Genomic DNA, 22,404 nt, shown 5'->3' with positions numbered 1-22,404 from the left:
GCACTTCCGGACGCTGGTGGAGGCTAAATTGCTGCCTTCTATCTTTTATTTTGTGTTCTATGGCGAATAGAATTGCTCGGGGTTTTTAAGAATGTATTGTAATAATTTTTGGGAACAAAAACAAAGAAACAAAAGCTGTTTTGATGAGTCCGTGGGCGACAGAACAAATGCAACGGTTTGTTTTATATTAGGTTGATCTTTTTACGGCACCGTACACTCAACCATGTCAATCTAGAAAGGTCTTAACCGCCGAAAATATTTGACAACACTGGATATCCGAACTGCATGGATATTTCTTACCCACAACATGAAATTCAACGAGTCGAATCAATCGAACAACATATATTATACGTACCACCCCACGGTGCAGCGATATCCGAACAGGATTTAAGAAAGGTCTCATATAACACAGAATATCCAATATACAGTGTCGTCGACGATAGTCACTTCACGACAATGGGGCCGAATCTGGCGTGTTTCGAGGCACATGTAAAAGAGAGCTGCTTTTTTTTTTTTTTTTTTTTTGCACAGCTTCAAAGCAAATGAACGAACGTGTCTATTCCGTCCCTACACCCCGGACCCGACCCCATCAGCTATTTTTCGCGAAGACCCAGAGCATAGCCGGGAAGGCCTTTTGAAGATTATCTAAACGGTAATTATCCTTCAAGAACGTCGAACTGCCTGCGTTACGGTCTGCTTGACGTTCGGTCTCTTGGTTCGTTTCCTGCGAAGGCCGAGCAGGCTACGAGCCCTGGTATTCCCTGGTTCTCACAGTGGAAGATAACACACAAAGTGTAAGCATCCTAAACAAGCAAATAAAGTGAAAACTTAAAAAAAAGCCGGCGTGTTTCGAATGCAAAACGCAGATGGATAGTCAGGCTGACCGGGTTTCCACAGCTCAGGCGGGTGGCAGAAATATCTGGCTGATAGGAGTCGCTCGATTCGCGAAATGGCGGCGACCAGAAAGCAAAGGTCTATAGACTCCCACGTATTTTTTTAAAGGTATGCTTAAGATATACCGCACTGAAAGGTATAAGCTCAAGCCTACTGCTCAAGGACGCACCCAAGCTGTATCTCGTCTGAAACATACGAGATACCGCTCAGCAACAGCAACTGCCAACGCTACCAGCTTGAGCTTTTATCTTTCTCTGCGGGAAATCTTACGATAAAACAGGGTTATGACTGTTGTATCCTTTCTAAAAACTTAACAAGTTAAAATAGAATATGCAGGCGCTAAATACATCATCAAGACTGTGGGTGAAGGCCTGTCGACCATCAACGACGTCTTCGTCTTTGAACTTTTTGCCAGCCAGGACGAGGCAGACGTCTTTTTCGAACCGGCAAGCGAGACACTCGACATGTCAGCCCATTACGGTGACTTATACATTGCGCTGTCTGTCTTCGTCCTGCTGGTACTGAGCGCAGGGCTCGTCTGCTACCTTACGGGGCTATGGTGCATCATCATCGCGAACAACGCCAACTGCTCTTACCTCATCACTGTCGGTCTCTTTCTGTTCTCGATTACCTTCCTGCTGCCCATGATCACGTCGACACTCGCGCTGTGCCTCGGCTTCGTGGGAAAGCGAACCATCTGCGACGTCGTCAGCGACTTGAGACAACCTGAGGTCCAGGCACTCGTGCGAGGCGTCATGATTCTGGCGGGAAAAACAGAAGAATTCCGGTCACGTGGTCTTCTTGACCAGCCCTGGCCGCCAACATGGCTTGATAGTTCCAAGGGTCGAAGGTCCGCCACCATTTCTTCTGGACTGCTCGGGTCTTACAAAGAGGCGTCGAAGACGTGGATGAGGAAGCTGAAGTCTTGGTTAGTCTGGCTCGTGGGACAGCGAGTCTTGAGCGATGTCTGGTTGCTGAGGGCGGGAATGTCTGTGTCAGCAGAGGTCAGGTCAGATAGGGCACCGAAAGCTGAACCCCAACTGTTGCAACAAGCCGCAAGTTCCAACGTTACGGTTTCCAAGGCGCTCGCTAAAGTGATGACGCCCGCCAAGGTCACCGAGATCCTACGCCGGTTCAACGAATGCGGTGACAAGGATCTCAGTGGCTTCAATTTGATCGGTAACGACACCGACGTCGAGCTGTTCAATTTAGTCGTCGCGAGCACCCAGAACTTCTCGTGGCTCTTTGACAACACCAAGAGTCTCCCGATAAAGGTGACCAAAGAACTGGATCGAGCACTGCAGGATCTGGCGAACGGCTCGCTCGACAAGTTTGTGCCTGACTTGCCCACGCTTGAACAAAAAGTGCTAGCGGTCAATATGACCAAGCTCAACATATCTGACGTAAAGGAGAAGGTGAGCAATGAACGTCATTTTCTTATCCAAATTGACGGTTTAAGCATGTTGAGTTTATTAGCGGGGTTCTGTGTTTTTGGTAAATTCCGATAAAGCCTGATAATTAACCCCTTTTGCTAGCTGTTATTTAGGTACCACTTTGGATGCATGGGCGGTATATGGACACTGTACGCACCAGACGAAGTATGGCGCCTGGAGCGCGTTTTCGACTGGTGTGTTTACCGCATCCTAAACATTGGTCAATCGATTTTTGCCTGATGACGTCGTAGACGCTTCGTGTTGTCACCGGCCACGATCCTGGCGGTGTTACAGCATCGGTGGTGGATATGGCAGAAGCCTGTTCTTCTGCAGATTGCAGTTAAGCGTTACAGTCCACGGAAGCTTTTGCAGCCAAGATTTGGAACGTGCACGACGACAGCGGCACTCGCGTTCACTACTTTTTGCCGCGAATTATCGCCCCAACCGCCAGGATCGCGACATTCGACGACATTACACCCCGGCTCCTGTGACATCTGTTTATTCCCACTTCCGGACCACCTTGGTGTATGGGCGGGATAGGACGCTAAACATTCCAGTCGATCAAAGACGCGTTCCAGACACCGTGATTATGATGATGGCGACGATGTAAGTAATGACGGTTACGATCATTACGTATTTCAGTTGGTAGCTGCGAATCCGGATGGCAGTATACAAATCGTCAAAATCTTGATCGGAACCGCCATTGCTGCAGGGTATTCCCAAAAGGCACGTCATTGAGAATTTCGTCAGGACTGCGTTCCCAGACACTTCTAACGCGATAGCATTAGGTAGCTCGTGTCGCAGAAAAACCGGCGTCAGCGTCAGTGTCGGCGGTGGTGGGACCGGAAAATCCTGATTGGTCGATAGGTTCATGACGTTACAGCCACGTGTGACGTCACACTTGACGTCTCGCCACATGACCTCGCGCAAAAATTTCAAACCCCACAACTCTCACGTGTGACGTCCCATGACGTCACACGACGTCACATGTGTGATGTCACGTGCTACTTCCCACGTGACGTCATGAAACGCCTTACGCTACAGACTAGGCCACGCACACACACTTGCACTGCTTGGGAACGAGCGCGGGTTCAAATGAGAAGGCTTCGCGAACGGGCCCGATAACGCTATCGCGTTCACCTCTTAAAGGCGAAGCTTAAGCGTCTTCAGTTTTTTTTTCTTTCTATTTCAAGATGTATGAAAACAAAAGTCACTTCCCGGTTTCCTGTGCAATGTGCTCTAAGTGAATTGAGAACATAAAAAAGAAAAAGTCCATAAAAGGGCCATGCGATGAGATCTGCACTTTCAGTACGTAGCGTTTAGATTTCGTCCGTTACGTTCATAACCAACGAAGCAAGGCTTAAAGGGGCAGTGCAACGGTTTTAATGTTCAAAGAATTGCCAGTTTGCATTTTTTATAGTGTTTATACAAGCCCAAGTGACCAAAAACGCGTCACCTTTCCCCGAGAAACTGCTATTCTGCTGCGTAATCGCAAGGCAAAAAACAAATTATTTGCCAATCTGCAGCCGCCTGTGGCGGCTACGGGAACTAAAACGACGGCGTTTCTGGGGTTACGCGGAAGTCAACAAACCCTGTGCCCCTCTGCTGCTACACCCGCCGTCAGCCCCGTGGCGAACGGTCCTTTGTGTCCATCGCCCGCCGCGACTTTCGACGAGGCTAATCCTTTAAAAGTAGACAATGGCGGAGGAAGCGGCTGCGGTCTCTGAGGAGAGGCCCCAAGGGGAAACCAGGTGAACGCCCAGAGTACATCACTCGAAAGTCGACATGGACGTCGTGGAGAGTTGAGAGGCACTTCGACCTTCGATTTGTTTCATTTTTTTAAATAAGAACTAGCGCTCGCAAGAAAATGCGGTTTTCTGTTTTTCGTTCCATAGGTGACGCAGATTAATTTCCGCAGTTAATGGGCCAAAATCTAAAATTCGTTGCACTGCCCCTTTAAGTTTGCTCTACACGCTATATGTAAATCGTATAAATATTTAGAGCCAAACGAGCAGCGTTCGTCCCTTCAGCATGCAGCCGGAACTACCGGCCACGTGACCTGCCCCGCGTCGGCGTTAGCAAAACGCAGGGCACGCCCTGAGCTCCAGACGTCAGGGGGTATACCCGTCGTTGCAGTGATTTGACACGAGCCATCCCCCGAATGCTGGTCGAGGCCTTGACTGTCACGAGCCAAATATAGTATATTTTAATCTGAGCCGCATTTGAATATCGTCACCGTGGCTAATCTTTATGACTGTATATGTCAACTCTGCGGTCCCCTTGATGCCGCGATTAAACGTCATCAAGATGTGCAAACGAGAGAATGAAAGAGAAAGTCCGCTTTTATCCTTTAAGGGACCACGAAATGATTTTTCAAAGTTCTTCCTCCTTAGCTTTAATCCTAATCCAAACGCGAAATGAAAAATCACGTGTTCGTGACGTGTATTGGAACCGGAGGTGATGAACCCAAGCTTCCAGCATGCTTTTTAAGCGCACCATGGAACCTGTCATTCTCAAGTGTTGATAAGTGCCGTCACGGCATTCATTGGCCACGAGCGCGAATGCAAAATAGTCGTAGACGGATTGATTGGTGACGAGCGCATACGTCCGAGTTAAGCATTACTCCTGTCCCGTGTGTGAGCTGGGAATGGCTGGGTTTGGCTGACGTGCTTGGGCACTGCGGATGCATCACAATGAAAAGGCGGGGAGCTTTTGAAGGAAAGGAGTTACGAAATAGTCTTCACAGTAATGCGAAAGCATTCTTTAGATCCCCCCCTCCGGATTTTTTGAACACTCTGGCCTCCTGAGGCGCCGTAGACCATTCATCTCACAATCTCACACTCCTTCATAGTCGCACCCCCTTCGAAACACCTAAAACCTTGACGTCGTCCTAGAGGTCGTCTTAGGCGTCGTTCTGAACGTCGTCCTCAAGGTCGTTCTAGAGGTCGCCCTAGAGCCTAGAGGTCACCCTAGACGCCGTCTTTGACGTCGTCTAAGAAGACGCTGGACGTCATCAAGGACAATGCCTTAGAGGACGACGTTCTCTATGGCGTCGTTTAGGACGTCGTCCTTGAGGTTGTCCTGGAGGTTGTCCTAAAGATCGCCCTATGATCGCCCTAAAAGTATTTCTGGACGGCATTCTTGAGGTCGTCCAAGAAGTTCTCCTTGAGATCGTCCCAGACGTCGTCATTAATGTCGTCCTTGAGCTTGCCCTAGACGAATGCTAGCACAATTCATTGGCAACAAAAGATAGTGGTTTCTGCAGCAACTGCTTCTCAAATTGTCGTACAGAAAAGCAGTCTTTAGGCTTTCTACACTCGTGCACTAGTTTTATACCCCATTCACATGGTCAACATAAAGGTACCTTAAACGTAGGTCCCTTTGCTATCGGCGAGTCAGCCCGTGCTCTTGAGTCGCAAGAACACGCCACGCGCGGAAGATTGTTAATTGATTGGCCGCAGGGAATAGAGGTCCTTTAGCTAAAAGTACATTTACCGTCGTGTGAATGGGGTATTATTTTGGCACACTAAACGATATACGATTTAAAAAAAAATCCCAATTTATCCCATCCAGAAATTCATTTCCTGATCCCTTTAACATTTTAGTGTAAAAAAAAAACACAAGCTTTTTGTTAAATCGCGTTGCGTGCTTAGGGCTAGCAAGCTTTTATAAACCAACAAAGTAGAGGGCCTTAGAGCGATAAACTGGCAGCTGAAAATGACCCCCGATTGGCCGCCACCATGTTGCACATTTTTTACCATTAAACACGTGACCTTACAGTTTTACGTCTAGATTTTAACAAAGTACAGCGCAAAAATAATTGCTTAATGATCGTTAATAACAGTTCCGACAAGGTAAGTTATGTTTGTTTTGTTTTAAAGGGGTAGGGAAACGGAACTCCAGCTCTCATTTTTTACCTTTTATATGTTGCATGTTGCAGGATAACCTCAAAACCACCAGTCTTGCGTTGAAAGGCACAAACAAACATAATTTTAAAGCTAATTAAACGATCTTTCAGTGTGCACCTGATGGATGCATGCCGAGCCTATTTGGGAGGTAATCTAGCAACTTTGGATAACTTGCTACGTAGTCATGACGCAGCAAATTCCATCGGAGCAGCGCCGCTGTTTGGAATTTCAACATTTTCCATCTCAGCTTTCCTCCTCATTTCTCAGCTTTCCTCCGCATTGAACTAAGCAGTCCAAGAGGACGGAAAGGAGGGACTCTCCTCTTTCTGGGACCCTCGTTTGTGCACCCGGATACAGCCAGTCTCCCCCTAGAAGATTAGCTTGTCGCCCAAAACTCGGACAAAAATTGCTTTCCCCAACCCGTCCAGCGCTAAGCTGACAGCGGTGTAGAAGCTACCTGCTCTTTGTACCAGCCACACGCTCGTCACCCCACGTCTACTTCGAACGGCTCGGTTGCATAGAGTAAAGGCCCGTTCACACAGTGGCGTTCGGAGCGACCACTACGCTTACGAACGAATGCAACCGGTTGGAACGACGAGTTCCCATAGCAACGAAGCGCCAAACGGTCGTTTCGTTCGTGTTCGTTCGCAACGCAAGGAGTTGAGCCGGGCTGAACTTTTTCGTTATGTTCGGGAACGACGGGGGCGACAGACCAATCACAGGTCGAGGAAAGCTCGGTCGCGCGCGTTGCATGCCGGTCGTGCCAGGCTCATTCTGTCTGCAAACATGGCGGTGGTGGTGATCGGCGTTGTGGACGGCATGGTGGAAGCTCATCGTTCCGCGTAAAAGCGCTATCCTTGACTGAATTTTGGCGTGTGTCGTTATGATAACCCAACACGTACTAAAAGGGAAGATCCACCTAATCGTGCGGCGATCTCGTGGCGGCACTCTCAAGACAGCAGAAACGCCCGTGCCGTCGTGTTTGTTTACTTCGACTACACTGGTGCTTTCTTAGCATGTGTCCACGAACATCACCCGGATTTCTTTTTTGGCGCATTTCATACGTGGGCTCAAGTTCAAGGTATTACTGGTGCGTACAGTATAAAAGTAGCGAATTTTCACGCGTTTTCATCACCCGAGAAAGGTGATTAGTGTTAGCAATCCTGAACGTTCGCAACGTCTCGCTCGCAACGTCTATCTGATCAAAAAATTATATTTCCCCGTTGCTATATCGCTGCTAAGATTACATCGTCTTTTATAATCGTAGAAAAGGCGTGTGGCGGGATTTGTACTGTTGGTAAAGTCGTAATCGTGCAAGACAGCGTACTGCGTTTTTTTTTTCTTTTTTAATGCACCACCCTGCAAGCGTATCAGGGTTGCCAGGTGTTTGCACTCTGACCCGCCAAATTGCTAGGAGATATAGCCCAAAAATAGCCAAATTTCAATACAAAAAAAAAAAAATAATCCCAGAAGTAGCCAAAAAAAATTGACCATCTGAAACGTTTATTTTAAACACAAAAGCCATATTAATACATTTTTATGCGTCAAATAGAACTATTCGCACCATTAGCAACCCTAGTTCGCAGAACCAACGTTAGAGCACGGGTACATCACTGCGGTATTAAAACGTGTCAAATAAAACCTCTGAAGAGACATAGTCCTTGCAGCACTGCTCTTTGCCCCCTAGTCCGAACTTAACACACATATGTTCTCCAGCGTTTCCATCGACATCCTGTTTCGCAAGAACAGACAACCTTAAGAATGTGCAGACCAGGAGCTGTTGGGGCCGCAAGGAATTGCGCCGTCCCGGGTAGAGGTGGAGGAATACCAGCATACGCTTGCATTCGAACAAGATTTGGGGTTAAACAATTGCACAAGGTGCACAAAGAGCAGACGAATTTGCTTGCTGTCGCGTACTTATCAGGGTTAACAGACGGAAGCGTCAAATGTTTACGTAACTTACTCTAAAACTACCATGTTTGAACTTATAAACCCAAATAATTTGAGGCATTTTGGTTATGCCCAGCAAGGGTCAGAAATAGCCCAATACTAGCCAAATAGCCAACTACCACTTTTCCCGCCAACCGCCAATAAAACTAGCCCAATTTGGCTATATATAGCCCAACCTGGCAACCCTGAAGCGTATCCTGAGAAATTAAAAAAAAAAAAAAACAATAAAGTTTGTGGTCATATAAGACGGTCTGTCTATTTTCTCTTACGCAAGTGAGTGGCAGTGCGGGCCCTTCTTTTTAGAGGCACCGCTGAAACAGCTAACGGCGGCGGAGAGGCGGTCGCCGTGCTGCCGACGCACTGCGCTTGTTGCAGTGGTTGCAGGAGTGTACGCGCGGCGCAGAGCGGTCGTTCCGGTCACAACGGACGCAGTCGTGGATAACGGGTTCGTGTCGGATGTCTGAACCAGCCTTTACACAGCTATTGTAGGCGCACAGCAGATTTTCGTGACTGTACACCGTAGCCCAAACCTCCGGCTGCTCCGGTGGACCTCGCGTCGGGCAGAAAACCGTCCGCCATGTTTGTAAGCGTACCTGGGTTGCTTACTATTGGCTAGGACTGAGAGCTGAAGCGGCTCAAGCTCGTTTTTCATTGGCTGTCGATTCGTGTGGTTGCATGCGGTTGCATGTGTGTGTACACGTCGCGCACAGTTGTCGTTGAAGTCGCAGCGGTTTGCATTCGTTCGTAAGCATAGTAATCGTTCCGAACGCAACTGCGTGAACGGGCCTTTATTATAATGTAGGCTAGAGGTTCAACTGGCGCTAGTATCTATGTGACCTCCGTGACGCAAATTGAAGCAGACAGCAACCAGTCAACTTTTGCGGTGCTCTTGTGCGTTCCATGGGAAAACGCGCGTGCATTTTGTCTCTTCGCCGGAAAATAACGCGGAGCACTTTGGTTATTTGGGTCGTACCGAATTTTATGTACCTTAATTAACATTGTAAAAGTGCAATTGCTTTAATTAGAGCATTTTTCTTCGTCAGTGAACGATGTTTAACTTCACTACATTTCACTTCTAAACACGTGTTCCGCAGCAGGTGTGTAAAAACAAGCCACGATCCAAAGCAAAATTACAATCGAAAGGAATATAGATTGTGTTCAAGGCTCGCCACCATTCCGGTGACGCTTACATATTGATAATATGCCAGTGCTCTCACTATATGAGAATGAACCCGTCGTGCGTGAGCGTGTAAAAACATTCAAAACGTTAAGAATAAAGTGCGTGGGCTATGAAAGGTGTCTCTTGTTTTCTCCGCAGGGCCGCTTTTATCGGGCACGTGTTCTCAAAGATTTTGAGCGGGCAGGTGATATTTTGAACTTAGAACAAGCATCTTCGCCTAGAGCAGAAAGAGTTAAACAATATTTAAAAACGGAACATATTACGTGGTGTTCAATTTATTTTGATCGTATATGCACGAGTGGTGGCTGATCCAGTGTTACTGTGCAGTTTATTTATTTATTTAGGAATACTGCAGGCCAATTGCGGCCCAAGCAGCTAGGATTGGGGGTTACAAAAGTGGAGTAAAAAAAACGTAACACCAGGTAATCCGTAAAATTGGAGAGGGGAACAGGGGAAAATTATGCAAAAATTGTAATAAAGCACATGTAATAGCTCACAACAAAGATGGGAGGAGTGGCGGTAGTGGGGAACAGGAAAATAAAACACAATGCAAAGAGTTACACATCAAACAAACGCTCAATCGACTCCAAAACATTGTCAGATATAAATATGTGATGAGGTAGGTTGTTCCATTCTATTTATTTATTTATTTATTGTACATACCCTCAAGCGCCGAAGCATTGTAGAGGGGAGGGGCAAAGCAAACAAAAATAAAACAAACTGACAAAACAATAAAAAACAAACAACAAGAAATTGAAATATCAAAAACACACAGCCATTGGCAAAAGCGGCAAGCAATATATTTTACGGAAAAAAATAAACAAAATAAAATGACTCATGTTGGCTCACCAAACAGAAATGTAGACAAAGATTGGCGAAAAAGAGAATAATCAGGTATAGTTGCGATATCTGCTGGAAGGTGGTTCCAGTCGTTTGATGTATGCGGGATAAATGAATAAAAAAAAGTGTTTGTTTGGCAACGTGTTAATCCAACTTTATTCCGATGGTCCAGACGGGAAGAGTAATAGCTAGGCAATGTAAAGAAATGGTCTCGCAGCGACTGATGATGATACACTTTATGAAACAGGCAAAGTCGAAAAAACTTTCTGCGCAATGACAAAGAGGGTAACAATAAACTGGATTTCATTGATGATATGCTAGCTGTTCGATTATAATTAGACAGAATGAAACGAACGGCGTTATTTTGAACTAGTTCGAGAGCTTTATGCAGAAACGTGTGGTTAGGATCCCAAATAGAGGCTGCGTATTCCAATTTTGACCGTACAAGAGTGTTATAAAGAAGAAGTTTTAAGTTAACTGGGGCCGTTCTGATGTTTCGTCGTAAGTATCCTAACATGCGGTGAGCGTTGGCGATTATTATATCAATATGAGGCTTCCAGGTTAATGTCGACGATATAGTAACACCCAGATAACGGTATGAGTTTACAGATTCAAGTTGAATGTCGGTTAGTGTATATTTTGAAGGGCGTGCGCCTTGCCGGGAGACGCGCATTAGTTTGCATTTGTTAGGGTTTAATTCCATACGCCATTTTTTGCACCAAAGAGTAATATTATTTAAATCAGATTGCAAAATGCGTATGTCATCATCATCATGAACTTCCCGATAAATTACACAGTCATCTGCATATAAATGCATGGAGGAAGAAACACAACTTGGTAAATCATTAATGAATATTAGAAAAAGAAGCGGGCCTAAAACTGAACCTTGGGGTACGCCCGATACAACATCAGTCAGGGATGAATTAACGCCATTTAGAGTTACATATTGTGAGCGGTTGGTTAGAAAGCATAATACACGTACGGCTTCGTACGGTGTTATGGTTCTGGGAAAGAAGGAGTACTGCGCAGTTCTTGCCGTCTCCCTTAATTTCCAGATGTCCTTCGTTCGTTTGGCACGTATATCCCTCATGCTGAAAAGCGCCGACGTCGTGTTCGCGCTAACAGTGTCCGCCAGTGCACATAAATACACGTACGAAGCCGTTTTAGCACCGTTTTTAATGCGATGAATTTGAAAGAAAAACGCCGTAACTGATTAATTATTTCGTCGGCCTTACTGTGAAATGTTCCAAGCTACCTAGTACGTACGAATTATTTGGCATATTTGCTCTTATGATCGAGCGCAGGGAGAAAATGCACTTACTTTTTCCTATAGAAATGCATTACCGGAAGTCAATTTTCGACTGGTTGCTGTCTGCTTCAATTTGCGTCAGTACACTAGCGCCACTTGAACCTCTAGCGTACATTATAATAACTCTATGGTCGGTTGCAACGCGTGGACGCTATTGACACCACCACAACGCTGACAACACCACCAACGGCAAAGCTCATAACCACGCCAGCCTTGATACTTCACGCACGCGGGAAATCTTTTCTTTCTGTTTTTGTTTGCGCCGGATATCCCATGACGCATCACGCCCTCCGTTCGCTTCTCTTCGAGCGCTTGCTCGAGTGCACCGTTCGGAACAAAAAATATAGCCAATCATTCAAAATACAAACGTGTGATTATCATTTACGGTTATTATCCGTCATGCTTAACTCATTTCCGAACGAAATTTGAATATTTAAATTTTTGTTTCCGTACCCCTTTAAGTGCGAAGTGTGCTCCAAAATCTCGGGAAGCTTCGCAGTGCCTCCACTAAATGCCGTCAGCCGCGGTACTGTAAATATGTTGGGTTTGTATCGGAGCTAGACACTGATCTTTGGGGCAATCAGCATTAAACAAATATTTCTCATGTTTTTTACAGCGATCACAATTAGGGCTGGGCGTCGATTAAAACTTTAACCCGATTTATTGCCACCCTTTAATCAATTAATTAATCGATATATCGGTCTCGTTCATTTCCATGCATTATATAAAAAAAAAGGAAAACAATCTTTCTTTTATGTGCCGCTGTTGAATATGTGATAAGCGGCGCAATATAAAGTTTGACTTCGAATCAACCTCAATGAGCAGTTCAGAACAGTTCCAAGACACTTGTACTCACAGATTATTATCTCAGCTGCATTAGGCAAATAGGTTCGTTGATATTCTACTGCAACAGCGACCTCCCTAGATTGTTCACAATTGTCTCTGCTGCGCTAAAGAGACACTCGAACGGCGTTGATGTGGATGAGCCACGTCTAACCTTCTCCAATTGCTTGAATTTACAAATTTCGTTCCTATTGTTGACTTTAGGATAAAATTCACCTAAAGTTTGCCCTTCATACTGGTGTACTCGTCAAGATCTGCGTTGTGAAGGCGTTGAATTTTGACTTCCCTTTGGTCACGCAAAATTTTACCAATCAACCTGTTAAAAAAAGTTAATCGAGAATAAAGCATTAATCAATAAATGGGTGGGTTAATCGATCAATTGCCCAGCCCTAATTGCAATACAAATCTCGGCTCAGTTTTGCGTAAAAGCCTCAGGATTTGGTACGGTCACGTGTCCAGTGGTCAAAATTGTACAACATGGCCGCAGCCATGTGGGGGTCACCTTTGCCTGGTGAACGAGATACCAGTTTATTGCCCTAAGACTCTCTACCTCGTTGGTGTAAACCGATACATTTTCCAAGCCAAGATTGTGACATGATCGTTTACAGAACCACCATAAAAGTTTTTGAGTGCTTGAATTGGACAGTGTTTAATTAAATAAACTTTCCCCGAAGAAACAGAAACAGCCTTTTCAGCGCAATATTAACAGCGCAAGAAACATTTTGAATTAGAAACGATACTGATATTTGAGAACGCCGTTCCAAAATAAAAGCATTTTTCGAAATCTATAATAGATATATACACTGAACTTCTACAATATACCGGGTGTTCTAACGCAGACTTCAAAAATACTACCAGATTGAGGAAAAAACTGTCTCTCTTCGGAAAGGAACGGCGGCCATTTGGAAAGTGTCTATTGTCTTATTTTCGCCTATGAATCATGTGCATCGGTTGCATATAATGGAGAGTTACAGCAAACCGGAGAACCGGTCCCGGTTTGGTACCCGGTAGACGACCGGCGCCACTGCGCCTGCGCAGAGGTGGAGATTAAAATCGGCTGGCTGCAAGTGCACCGTTCAGGGCCGTACCCAGAAAAAAATTTCGGGGGGGGGGGGGGGTCAGAACCCCCTAACCCCCCCCCCCCCCCTGGGTACGGCCCTGAGGGGAACCATGGGGTGATGCGGAGCATCGCGGAGTTTTCAACAACGTTCAAGCGATGTGCGGTAACCAACGCAAGTTAACAACGTTACTAACACGTAAATTAACAACGTTACTAACACCGTTAATAACGATCCGCAATGCTCCCCATCACCCCATGGTTCCCCTCGGGAAGATGGTGTAATTTTTTTCCCCTCCTCTCCCGACCTCTCTCTTTCTCCCGGCCACACGCCGCCATTATTGAGCAAGCGTCCAACACAATGAAATGCGCTATTGGATCTGAGAGCTTAAAGGGATACTAAGACGAAATTTGAAATATTCCCGTCGAGCTGAGAAACAGGCTGAATATGGATCCCCAATATCCGTAAATGGCATTCGCACATTTGTATTTTGAGCCTGGTGGCTGCATTTTTGTTGTAAACGGCCCACTCTGACAAGTGCTCGAAGAGCAGCCAGCGGAGAGCATGTCCCATCCGGCGCATTTGTGACGTCTCGGGATAAACAAAACTGCGGTGAGGTTGACGTCGTCAGGAGGCCCTAGCCGTTCCAGCCACCGAAGCGGTCGAAGCACGCCAGCGATGTGGCCACCGTAACTAACCGGAAATCTGGTTTTGTGTGAACTCTAAGTAACTGGTTAATCTTCTATAAACCTGTAGAGGGAGAATATAGCGACGTCCGGGAAACACACAAAATAGGGTCCTTTTGAGTGGGGAGTTTCTCCTTCCCCTTTCTATTGTGCTGGGCGTAGAGCTGTCGAGATGACGTCAGGTTCAGAGCATGTATAGTTCTACGCGAGACAGTTATCGTCATAGACGGACATTCAAAACAAGGGTTTAGCGACATTCACCACGTGCTCTTTGCTAATCGTTTAATTCGTTTTAAAATTCCTTTTCGTGTATCTTTTTTAAGAACGTATTGGTGTGTCCGATGTGATACTGCTCGTTTGAACACGTATAGACCGAACAATAAGCGCCGACATTTCGTTGTGGCCTCCCTTTGTAAAACTCTGGGCGTTGCGTGTCCCAGGCACCTTTGATTCCTCCTCAGCCAATGACACAGCGGAATAACCATATACGTAGCGCAAGTTCGTCTGCTTTTGGCGCAGGGGTTCCGGTGACGTCAGAACGCCGAGGTCTGATTTGCTAGATTGGAAGTGTAGTGGGTAGACCTCAGGCCAGCTAGCAATAAAGTCTCCCGACCATTCTTCCAATCAGACTTAATCACAAGTCGGCATTCTGACGTCACCGTAATCCCTGCGCAGTAAGCAGACGAACTTTCGCTCCGCAGTAGACGACGACCTGCGTCTCTCTAATTGCCAGGGGACTATGCCTTTCTTTTCTCGCCATGACTCGGCGCATGAAACCAGAATGAAAAGCAAATGAAACACACCAACAGATCAATTTATGTTTCCTACGTTACATTAGGGCGGTGTAGCAGACTAGCACCGGTTGTCGAAACGGTGCTTGTGCGAATGCTTCGCACATGAAGAAAACGAACTTCTGCGCACGCGCTCTGCGCATCAGGAACTTTAGCTTCTGGACGCAGTAGAGCTTCAGAGCTTCTTCACCTTCAACCAAGCGCCGTCGAGGGGGTAGCAGAGGGCAAAGGAAGAGCCCAGCTTAAGATGGTCCTCCTGAAATAGTTTGTGAAGCGAAATTATTTCATCTTTATACAAATTGACAGCGACCTTTGTCCTTTGAAGTCCTATGATTTATAAAATCGAGTATTTATATCGATCGTTCGAATTTGTCTAGAAGACATCCAGTCGTTTCGTGGTTTGAAGTTATGTTTATTGATTTCCCCACTACCTCTAGCGGAGACACGTTATGCATAGGTCACGTAACATCAATTTTCTCGCTAATTTTAGCGGGAAATGTACGGACGAATGGAGGGACGGTAGGACGATGAGCCTGTTGGTGTCTAAAAGAACGCAGCTTGTTAAAACTTCGTAATATTACATTCTTATACCACTTCAGGCGGGGTGGAGGACGAGACGAATCCAAAGTGGAAGAGAATGGAACAGAGTTGCCGAAGGCAAAGGTTGCTCAGAGTTACGTTATCTGTAACTATACGTGTCACTGTTCAAAACAATAATTTAGCTACCATGATCCCAGTGAAAACGACTGAAGCCAGGTGAAGTGTCACCGCGAGGCGTTCATGCACCCCAGGAAGCCCTTTTTCTATCAATATTTTCATTTCTTTTTTGTACTATCTCGCGTTTGCAAAGCGTTTGTGAAGTAAAGAACCAAGGTCCTAAGAATCTTCTGCTCTTTTTTGTAGTAATCTCAGCAGCCACGAAACACATTTTCGGCATTCTGACCAACCTCTTTAGAAACAATATCGACCTCTTGTTCCCGTTAATTAGTTAAAACGTACAGCGTAAACAAACGGGGCAGAATAGAGAAAACACACACAAGCGCTTGTGTGTCCTCTCTCTTTTGTCGTCTGTTTACGCTGTGCGTTTTAATGATCACGTCTTACCAACACACCCAATCTTACATTTTGAACACTTTCCCGTGTGCTAGATTGACTAAAAATATCAAAACTTCACTCCCTTTTTTTTTTGTGCCAGCGTTTTTCTTTTTTTTTTGTTTTAGTGTTCAGCGCTGAGCAGGCGCGTTTTCCCGATCGTCACCATTAAAAAAATCGGCTCTCTGACCTCTATATGCGGTAAACAAACACTCAGGCGATATCGTTTTTATTTATTGATTTATTAATTAATATATTTGTTATCGCTTTTTTAACGTTTCTATAAAACGAAGAGCCGTTTTGTTTTTTGTTTCAATTTGAGATCAAGTTTTAGGTAACCGGAAACAATGATTTTAAGCACCAGAATGACTCAGGTTTCTTCAATGTGCCTCTTTCGTTGTCATCACATGTTTTAAAAACTTAAGCTAGTTCGAGTCATAGCAACATTGCCTTCTGCAATTCTGTTCCTTTCACTTTACTTCCCATTTGTATTCTTCTCGTTCCCCACCCAGTTTAAGGTGATTTAAGAAAATTATGATAAGGAGTTTTAATACCTTGTATTTTCCAAAACCTTATCTTACACCGGGAGTTTGAACGTGAACTTCGAAGCATGATTTCACGCGCCCAGAAAGGGGCACCGAACATGAGCAATAATGTAACGTTAAATCTCCGAACAGTCCCTTCCACGCACTTTCTACTGTTTTCAGAAAGCTCTTTGAATGACGCAAGAAAGATTGATTACACAAACCTCAACGTGTCTTTTGTCCAAACGGAGCTTGTACTTTGCCAGCATCTTGGCCAGCGTCAGTTTCATCTCGAGTTGGGCGAAGCGCATTCCCAAGCAGTTACGAGGTCCGCTGCCAAAGGGCTGAAAGGCCATTGGGTCGAAACTTCCCTTGTTTTCGGCGCTGAATCTGATTCAGGGATACAAAGAAAATGCAGGGCCGAAGTAAAGATATGTGCAGTAAACCAGGTGTTTCGTCACTGACATCCAGGTGTTGTCAGTGACGTAACCAGGTGTTTCGTCACTGACATCACATTAAATGAATGGCGATTAAATTCTTACCTTTTCAAAGCAGGAAATCATTTTCTTATCAGGTTGACCTCTTCGTGATTGTAAATAAAGAAAATATTTTTTCCTCTCTCTTTCTTTCTCCATCTCTCCCTCTCTCAATTTTGTGCAGGCATCTACACTCTTTTTCGGTGTAAAAGTCGCATTTTTTAAGATGTACCATTCTGACCTTCAGATGTAAAATATGTTAGCTACTAGCAACGCTTGACGAAACTGGAAGTTTATTATCATTCAAAATTTACAAAGAGACGGCTAACATACAGCACATGAGCGAAAAATGAATGATAACATGAAAAAAAAAATTATAAAGTTATATATTTTTTTTTCTTCGCATTACAAAAACCCTCGTACTGTCATGCGACCAGTCCAGATATAAGCTCTATGTCGAGCTAAAATGAGTGAACCAGAAACGATGCCAGAGGAATTTAGCTGACCAGTTATGCTTGTTGTTTTTAACACGGGATGTTATTATTTCTCGTGTTGCTCAACAAGAGCGAGGAGGCAAACATAATCCTCTCATCAATGTTCGGAGTGATGTTTAAGTTATGTACAACGTCAACATGCGTGTCCGTACAAGCGCAGCCTTTCGTATATGTTTTGGAAAAAGGCCTTGTGTCTTCACATTCTCCTTATTCGATTAGTGGGAAGTGCGCGTGGATGTTTCGCTCGAATATTGCAGTCGTATATTTCGCTTCACGTGTGTTCGAGGAGGGAAGAATTCCCCTTCTCCAGGCTCACCTCTCCGGATCAAACTTCTCGGGCTCACTCCACAATGCTGGATCGTGCTGAAGATGGTATGGTGGAATCACAACGTTCATTCCGGCCGGGATCTTCAGTCCATTCTGCTCGTAGTCGTGCTGGCAGGTTCTTGTGGTAAACCTAACAAACGAAACGTAAGAAAATTGCCATACGTGGCAACCGCCTTGATGACTTTGCAACCAACTGCTTTCGCGGGAAGCTTACAAAACGCAGGTTGTGGTGATCGTTCCCGTCATCTCAATATCACTTCAAACCCAATCCTATTGCTGCATTAGGTGATAAGAACTTCGAAAAACCAAGCAAAAAGCAGGAATATGAACATTATCAGAAACGCCTCGTGTTTCTTAAGTTGTCAGTGACTACGATTGTGTTCATTTGTTTTTTAGTAGAAAAAAAAATAGAACGACTTCTGCGTAGCTAAGGCAGCGAAAAGCATATATGTGGCGTGTTCCGAAAATCAGCTCACATTCCCTTTACTTATATTCACCTCAAAAGAAGTCGGGCACTTCGCGGAATGTTGCTAATTCTCTTGTTCACGTGTTGAATGACGATATATGTCGCTGCATCTTAGATGAACTTTATATCATATCTCTTCCACATGTATACGTTTCAATCGCCAAAATCTATAGCTTCTCGCTCAACAACTAGATATTATAAGAACCACTTCGCGTAGCGTATAAACAATGCGCAAAACCTCCTATTTTCTTAGGTGGCAACGAGTATTGTCTAGTAAAAAAATGCGTTTCCCAATTATTTTGTCTTTTTTTTTAAACCTTTAAGCATTCTGAAAAACGTTTAAAGTCAGGGGCGGATCCAGAACTCCGCTTTTTTGTGTGTGTGTGTGTGTGTTCTGTTGATGTTGTGTTGTTTGTTTTTTGTTTTTGTTTTTTGGGGGGGGGGGGAAATATTTAAAAATACTATTCTCCCATTCTTTCTTGTGCACCGGGGGGTCCACCCATATCAAATTGCCCTCCGAGAAAGAAGGGAGGGGGGGGGGGGGGGGGAGGCAGCCGCCTCTGTCGTCGCACCCCCCCCCCCCCCCCCCCCTTGGATCCGCCCCTTGGATCCGCCCCTGTTCAAAGTTGGCATGTGTAATTAGACGAACACGCTCTTTGTGAGCGTAAATTGAACGTTCGATTCCTCTTTTTATACTGACAGTGAGACTTTAACAATCCAATAAATTTAAAAAGCGCAAAGCACAAGGACAAGTGGCAGAAATAAACAGGACAAGCGCTACACATAATACGAAACACAAGTTCGTCTGCTTCTTGTTCAGGGGTTGGGGTGACGTCAGAAAGCTGAGCTCCGATTGGCTCTCATTGAACAATAGTGGGTAGACGTAAAGGCAGCTTGCTTCGAGGTCTACCCACTATCCTTTAGTCACAGCCAATCAGAGCTCGGCGTTCTGACGTCACCACAACCCCTATTAAAAGAAGCAGACGAACTTGCCCTCGGCATATGCCAGACCCTTGGTTCCACTTGGCTGGCTTTGACTATATTTGGTGCGGTAGAAAGGTCAATTCTATGGTTGCTTCCCTCCATTACGTTAAAAAGGCGTGGAAGCCTTTCACATCAAGAGGTTTCCTTTACCCGGAGACAGGTGGATAGAGCCTCAACGACTCCGAGATCACTTGGTCGAGGTACCGCATGCCGAAGACGTTGTCGTAGGTAAACTTTCCCTGGAACGGTCATATGTATGCTCAAGATACCTACAGTCAAGATGCACTTTTCCAAACGCCAAGAACAACTACCACGAAGTCTATCACCCCGTACATTCGTAGTGTGGACATACAATCAGTAAGCGCTCCGTATAGCAGGCCCATTTGCTAATAAGGAACATTTCAGTAAAAACATTTTTTTTTTATAAAATTGCGGCTTTTTATTTTTTTTTTTAGAAGTCGCTGTCAATTTGTTGTTTTCTTATCTAACTTATCGTCAATTTATCAAAGGACTTATATTTCGGAACTTATGACTACGCAAATAACCGCATATTTTTTGTTTTTGTTTTATAGCAGTAAATGAGTAAGTTCTGGTATACTTATAACACAAATATTTGTTTTTACTTAATAATTTTCTATTTCTAACACTCAAGCATTTCAGAATGGTCAATCAACAAATGAAACAAATTGCAGTAACACAACTATGAGGAAACGTTGAGAACCTTGGGTTATAGCGTCAATACCAAACTTTCAAAAAGTTAACTTAATATCTCTGCCATTTGTAGTGTTTTTGGGAGTTTTCAGTAATTATCTCAATTTTCTAGAGTTTCGGCGGAAGTAGTGTAACTGCGAAATTTTAAGGTTTTGCTGACGGAGCCACAAAAAAAAGAAATTTTGTGTTATGTGTGTATGCCACGTAGCGTACTATTTCACAACTGTGACTTCTTATAAATGAGGGCCTAATTTGCTCGAGGTGCAAACAAGTAAAGCACCCTTTATTTTATTTTGTTCTAATTATCTATCTAACGTCAGTCTGATACGAAAATCACTGACATTTCGGAGCGCAGTAAGACGTGGCGTCCAATAACTTCCCTGACAATTCGTCCGCCTGTTGTCCCGGCTGTTTCGAAATATTTTCTTGACCATACTCTCCAATCACTTCAAGTATACAAATTACGATTCAGTGAATCACGACGAAGTAAACACAATGTCAGCTTTATTTCTTACGTGGTATCAAGTGATTTAATGCAAGTTTGGGCATGGTTTTAGGGTTGGTTCAATGACTGTGCTCACCTTTAAGACGGTAGAGAGTCCACCTCATCAATATCAAACTTACAGACATTTGGCTTACAAATAGAAATTTAAGGAAACGGCGTAGATATATTTACGTCTCTCTCCAGTATGGCAGTTATTTCCCTCCTGAGTCTGTCTTGAACGTCTTGGAACTTTGCCAGCAGGTAAGTCGTGAACGTCAACGCCGTGCTCGTCGTCTCAAAACTGTGTCAGAGAAAGTAAGATGCGCCAAAATACTTTGTGACTCTCCCGATTTGGTCAGAGACAGATATTTAGAAAGTCGCGCAAAGACAAAACAGGAAGGAGCCAGAGATAGGAAAAACGCGTTCTTTCCTATATCACTCTCCTACCTGTTTTATTATTCCGCTACATTGTAAATACGGAAAACCAACTAGCCGAGCAGCTCATTTTGATACAGAGATAAATATTGTGATACAATAGTCAGTAGGAATGTAACACCTACATAATGCCGAACCTCGTTTGCGTTAGGCAAGAACTTGCCAGCCAACCACAGACATCATCCAGAAAGGTTTTGCTTCGGCGCAGCTTTCTTTTGAAACTCGCGCCACGTGGCGAGACGATAAGATTGTGGCCTTTTTCAATAAGTACCCTGCAGATTGAATCACGATCAGCAAGGAGCTTCTGGGTATAGTCTGTTGGAATATAAAAATTGCGGAAATAGTGCCAACCCTGAATTTTTGAAGACAAAAAGTAGCGACGCGCCACTTAGTAGGGGCACAGCATTCTTGTGTCATCGCGAAAAAAAAGAAGATCGAACTTTCTTCTTTTTTGTTGTTGTTGTTTTTATTGTTGTTTTTGTTGCTGTTGCTGTTTATGTTGTTCTTTTTGTTGTCGTTGTTGTTTTTGTTGTAGTGGTTGTTGTTGCTGTTGCTGTTAGTTGTTGTTGCTGTTGTTGTTGTTGTTGCTGTTGTTAGTTGTTTTCGTTGTTGCTGTTGTTGTTGCTGTTGCTTTTGTTGTTGTTTTGTTGCTGTTGTTGCTAAACACTGCCTCCCAAAATAATGCTCCGCCTCATGTCCAGTGCAGCTCAGTTTCTTGGACAATGAGTCAAATTGCATCGTGTAGTCGAATCCTATTCTGCGGGTTTTTGGACTTAAACCACACCTCCGATCCCCTGTTGCAGGTAAAGAAAAACAATGTAAGCTGCTTCCGTTAAGCCCTCCGCCCTTTCCACTTAGAAGGGCGTACACTGGGAAGGATCTAAGAGCAGGCAAGAAGAGACTTGTCTCCTCTCAAGTGTTTGCTCTGCTAAAGTGGATGCAGCTGCTACGTGGAATCTGGTGTCTACTCCCGTGTCCGACGCTATTCTAATCCTTGGGTACATAACGGTTCCTTATTATGATGGACGGAAGAAATTCAAGATATTCCAAATGGTGGTTCATAGAAAATAATGCAAAAGAGTGAGTGTCATGGTGATGAAACGTTCACCACAAGATTAAGCGCTGATTATCAAATTAATGTTTATTAGAAAGATTCAAAATCGATCACTTCTGCTCTGATTTTATTGACACTTCCACACTTCCACGAAAATGCGAAACAAACATTCTCGAACTGAAACGCCGCCTATCCCAGGTCAAAAAAAGCTGCCACCCAGTCCCGCTGGATTAAGGATGGTAGGATGACAAATGATACTCCTTCCATTTTCTTTTTTATATGCCTCAACTATCTCGTTGGATAGTTTGTTATTATGTTTGAACAGAATGGCCAGCGTCACCCACACCGAGGTTCAGACGCGCAGTATCGAGAGGCATATCTTTTTTCCCATCTTTGGTGTTCTAGTAATCGCGTGTTAGCATCTACGTTCCCTGGCTTTTAATTGTTGTTAAAATTGTATTAGTT

General features: G+C 44.6%; 1 protein-coding gene across 1 annotated transcript in view; it reads right to left on the bottom strand.

Moving 5' to 3' along the window:
* Positions 1–15,067: 15,067 nt before the first annotated feature.
* LOC8032629 (cytochrome P450 3A6-like) overlaps positions 15,068–22,404 on the bottom strand; it is a 30,616-nt gene continuing 23,279 nt past the window's right edge. The window contains exons 10-14 of the mRNA XM_042294521.1: positions 20,643–20,751; positions 19,406–19,494; positions 17,795–17,935; positions 16,733–16,898; positions 15,068–15,148 (exon numbers count right to left, since the gene is read on the bottom strand). Of these exons, the coding sequence (XP_042150455.1) occupies positions 15,068–15,148; positions 16,733–16,898; positions 17,795–17,935; positions 19,406–19,494; positions 20,643–20,751 (586 nt within the window). The remainder of the gene's footprint in view (positions 15,149–16,732; positions 16,899–17,794; positions 17,936–19,405; positions 19,495–20,642; positions 20,752–22,404) is intronic.

Source organism: Ixodes scapularis, unplaced genomic scaffold (genome assembly GCF_016920785.2).
Source record: "Ixodes scapularis isolate PalLabHiFi unplaced genomic scaffold, ASM1692078v2 PGA_scaffold6__148_contigs__length_123643588, whole genome shotgun sequence".
Lineage (NCBI taxonomy): Eukaryota > Metazoa > Arthropoda > Arachnida > Ixodida > Ixodidae > Ixodes > Ixodes scapularis.
This window is presented reverse-complemented; position numbering and strand designations above follow the sequence as displayed.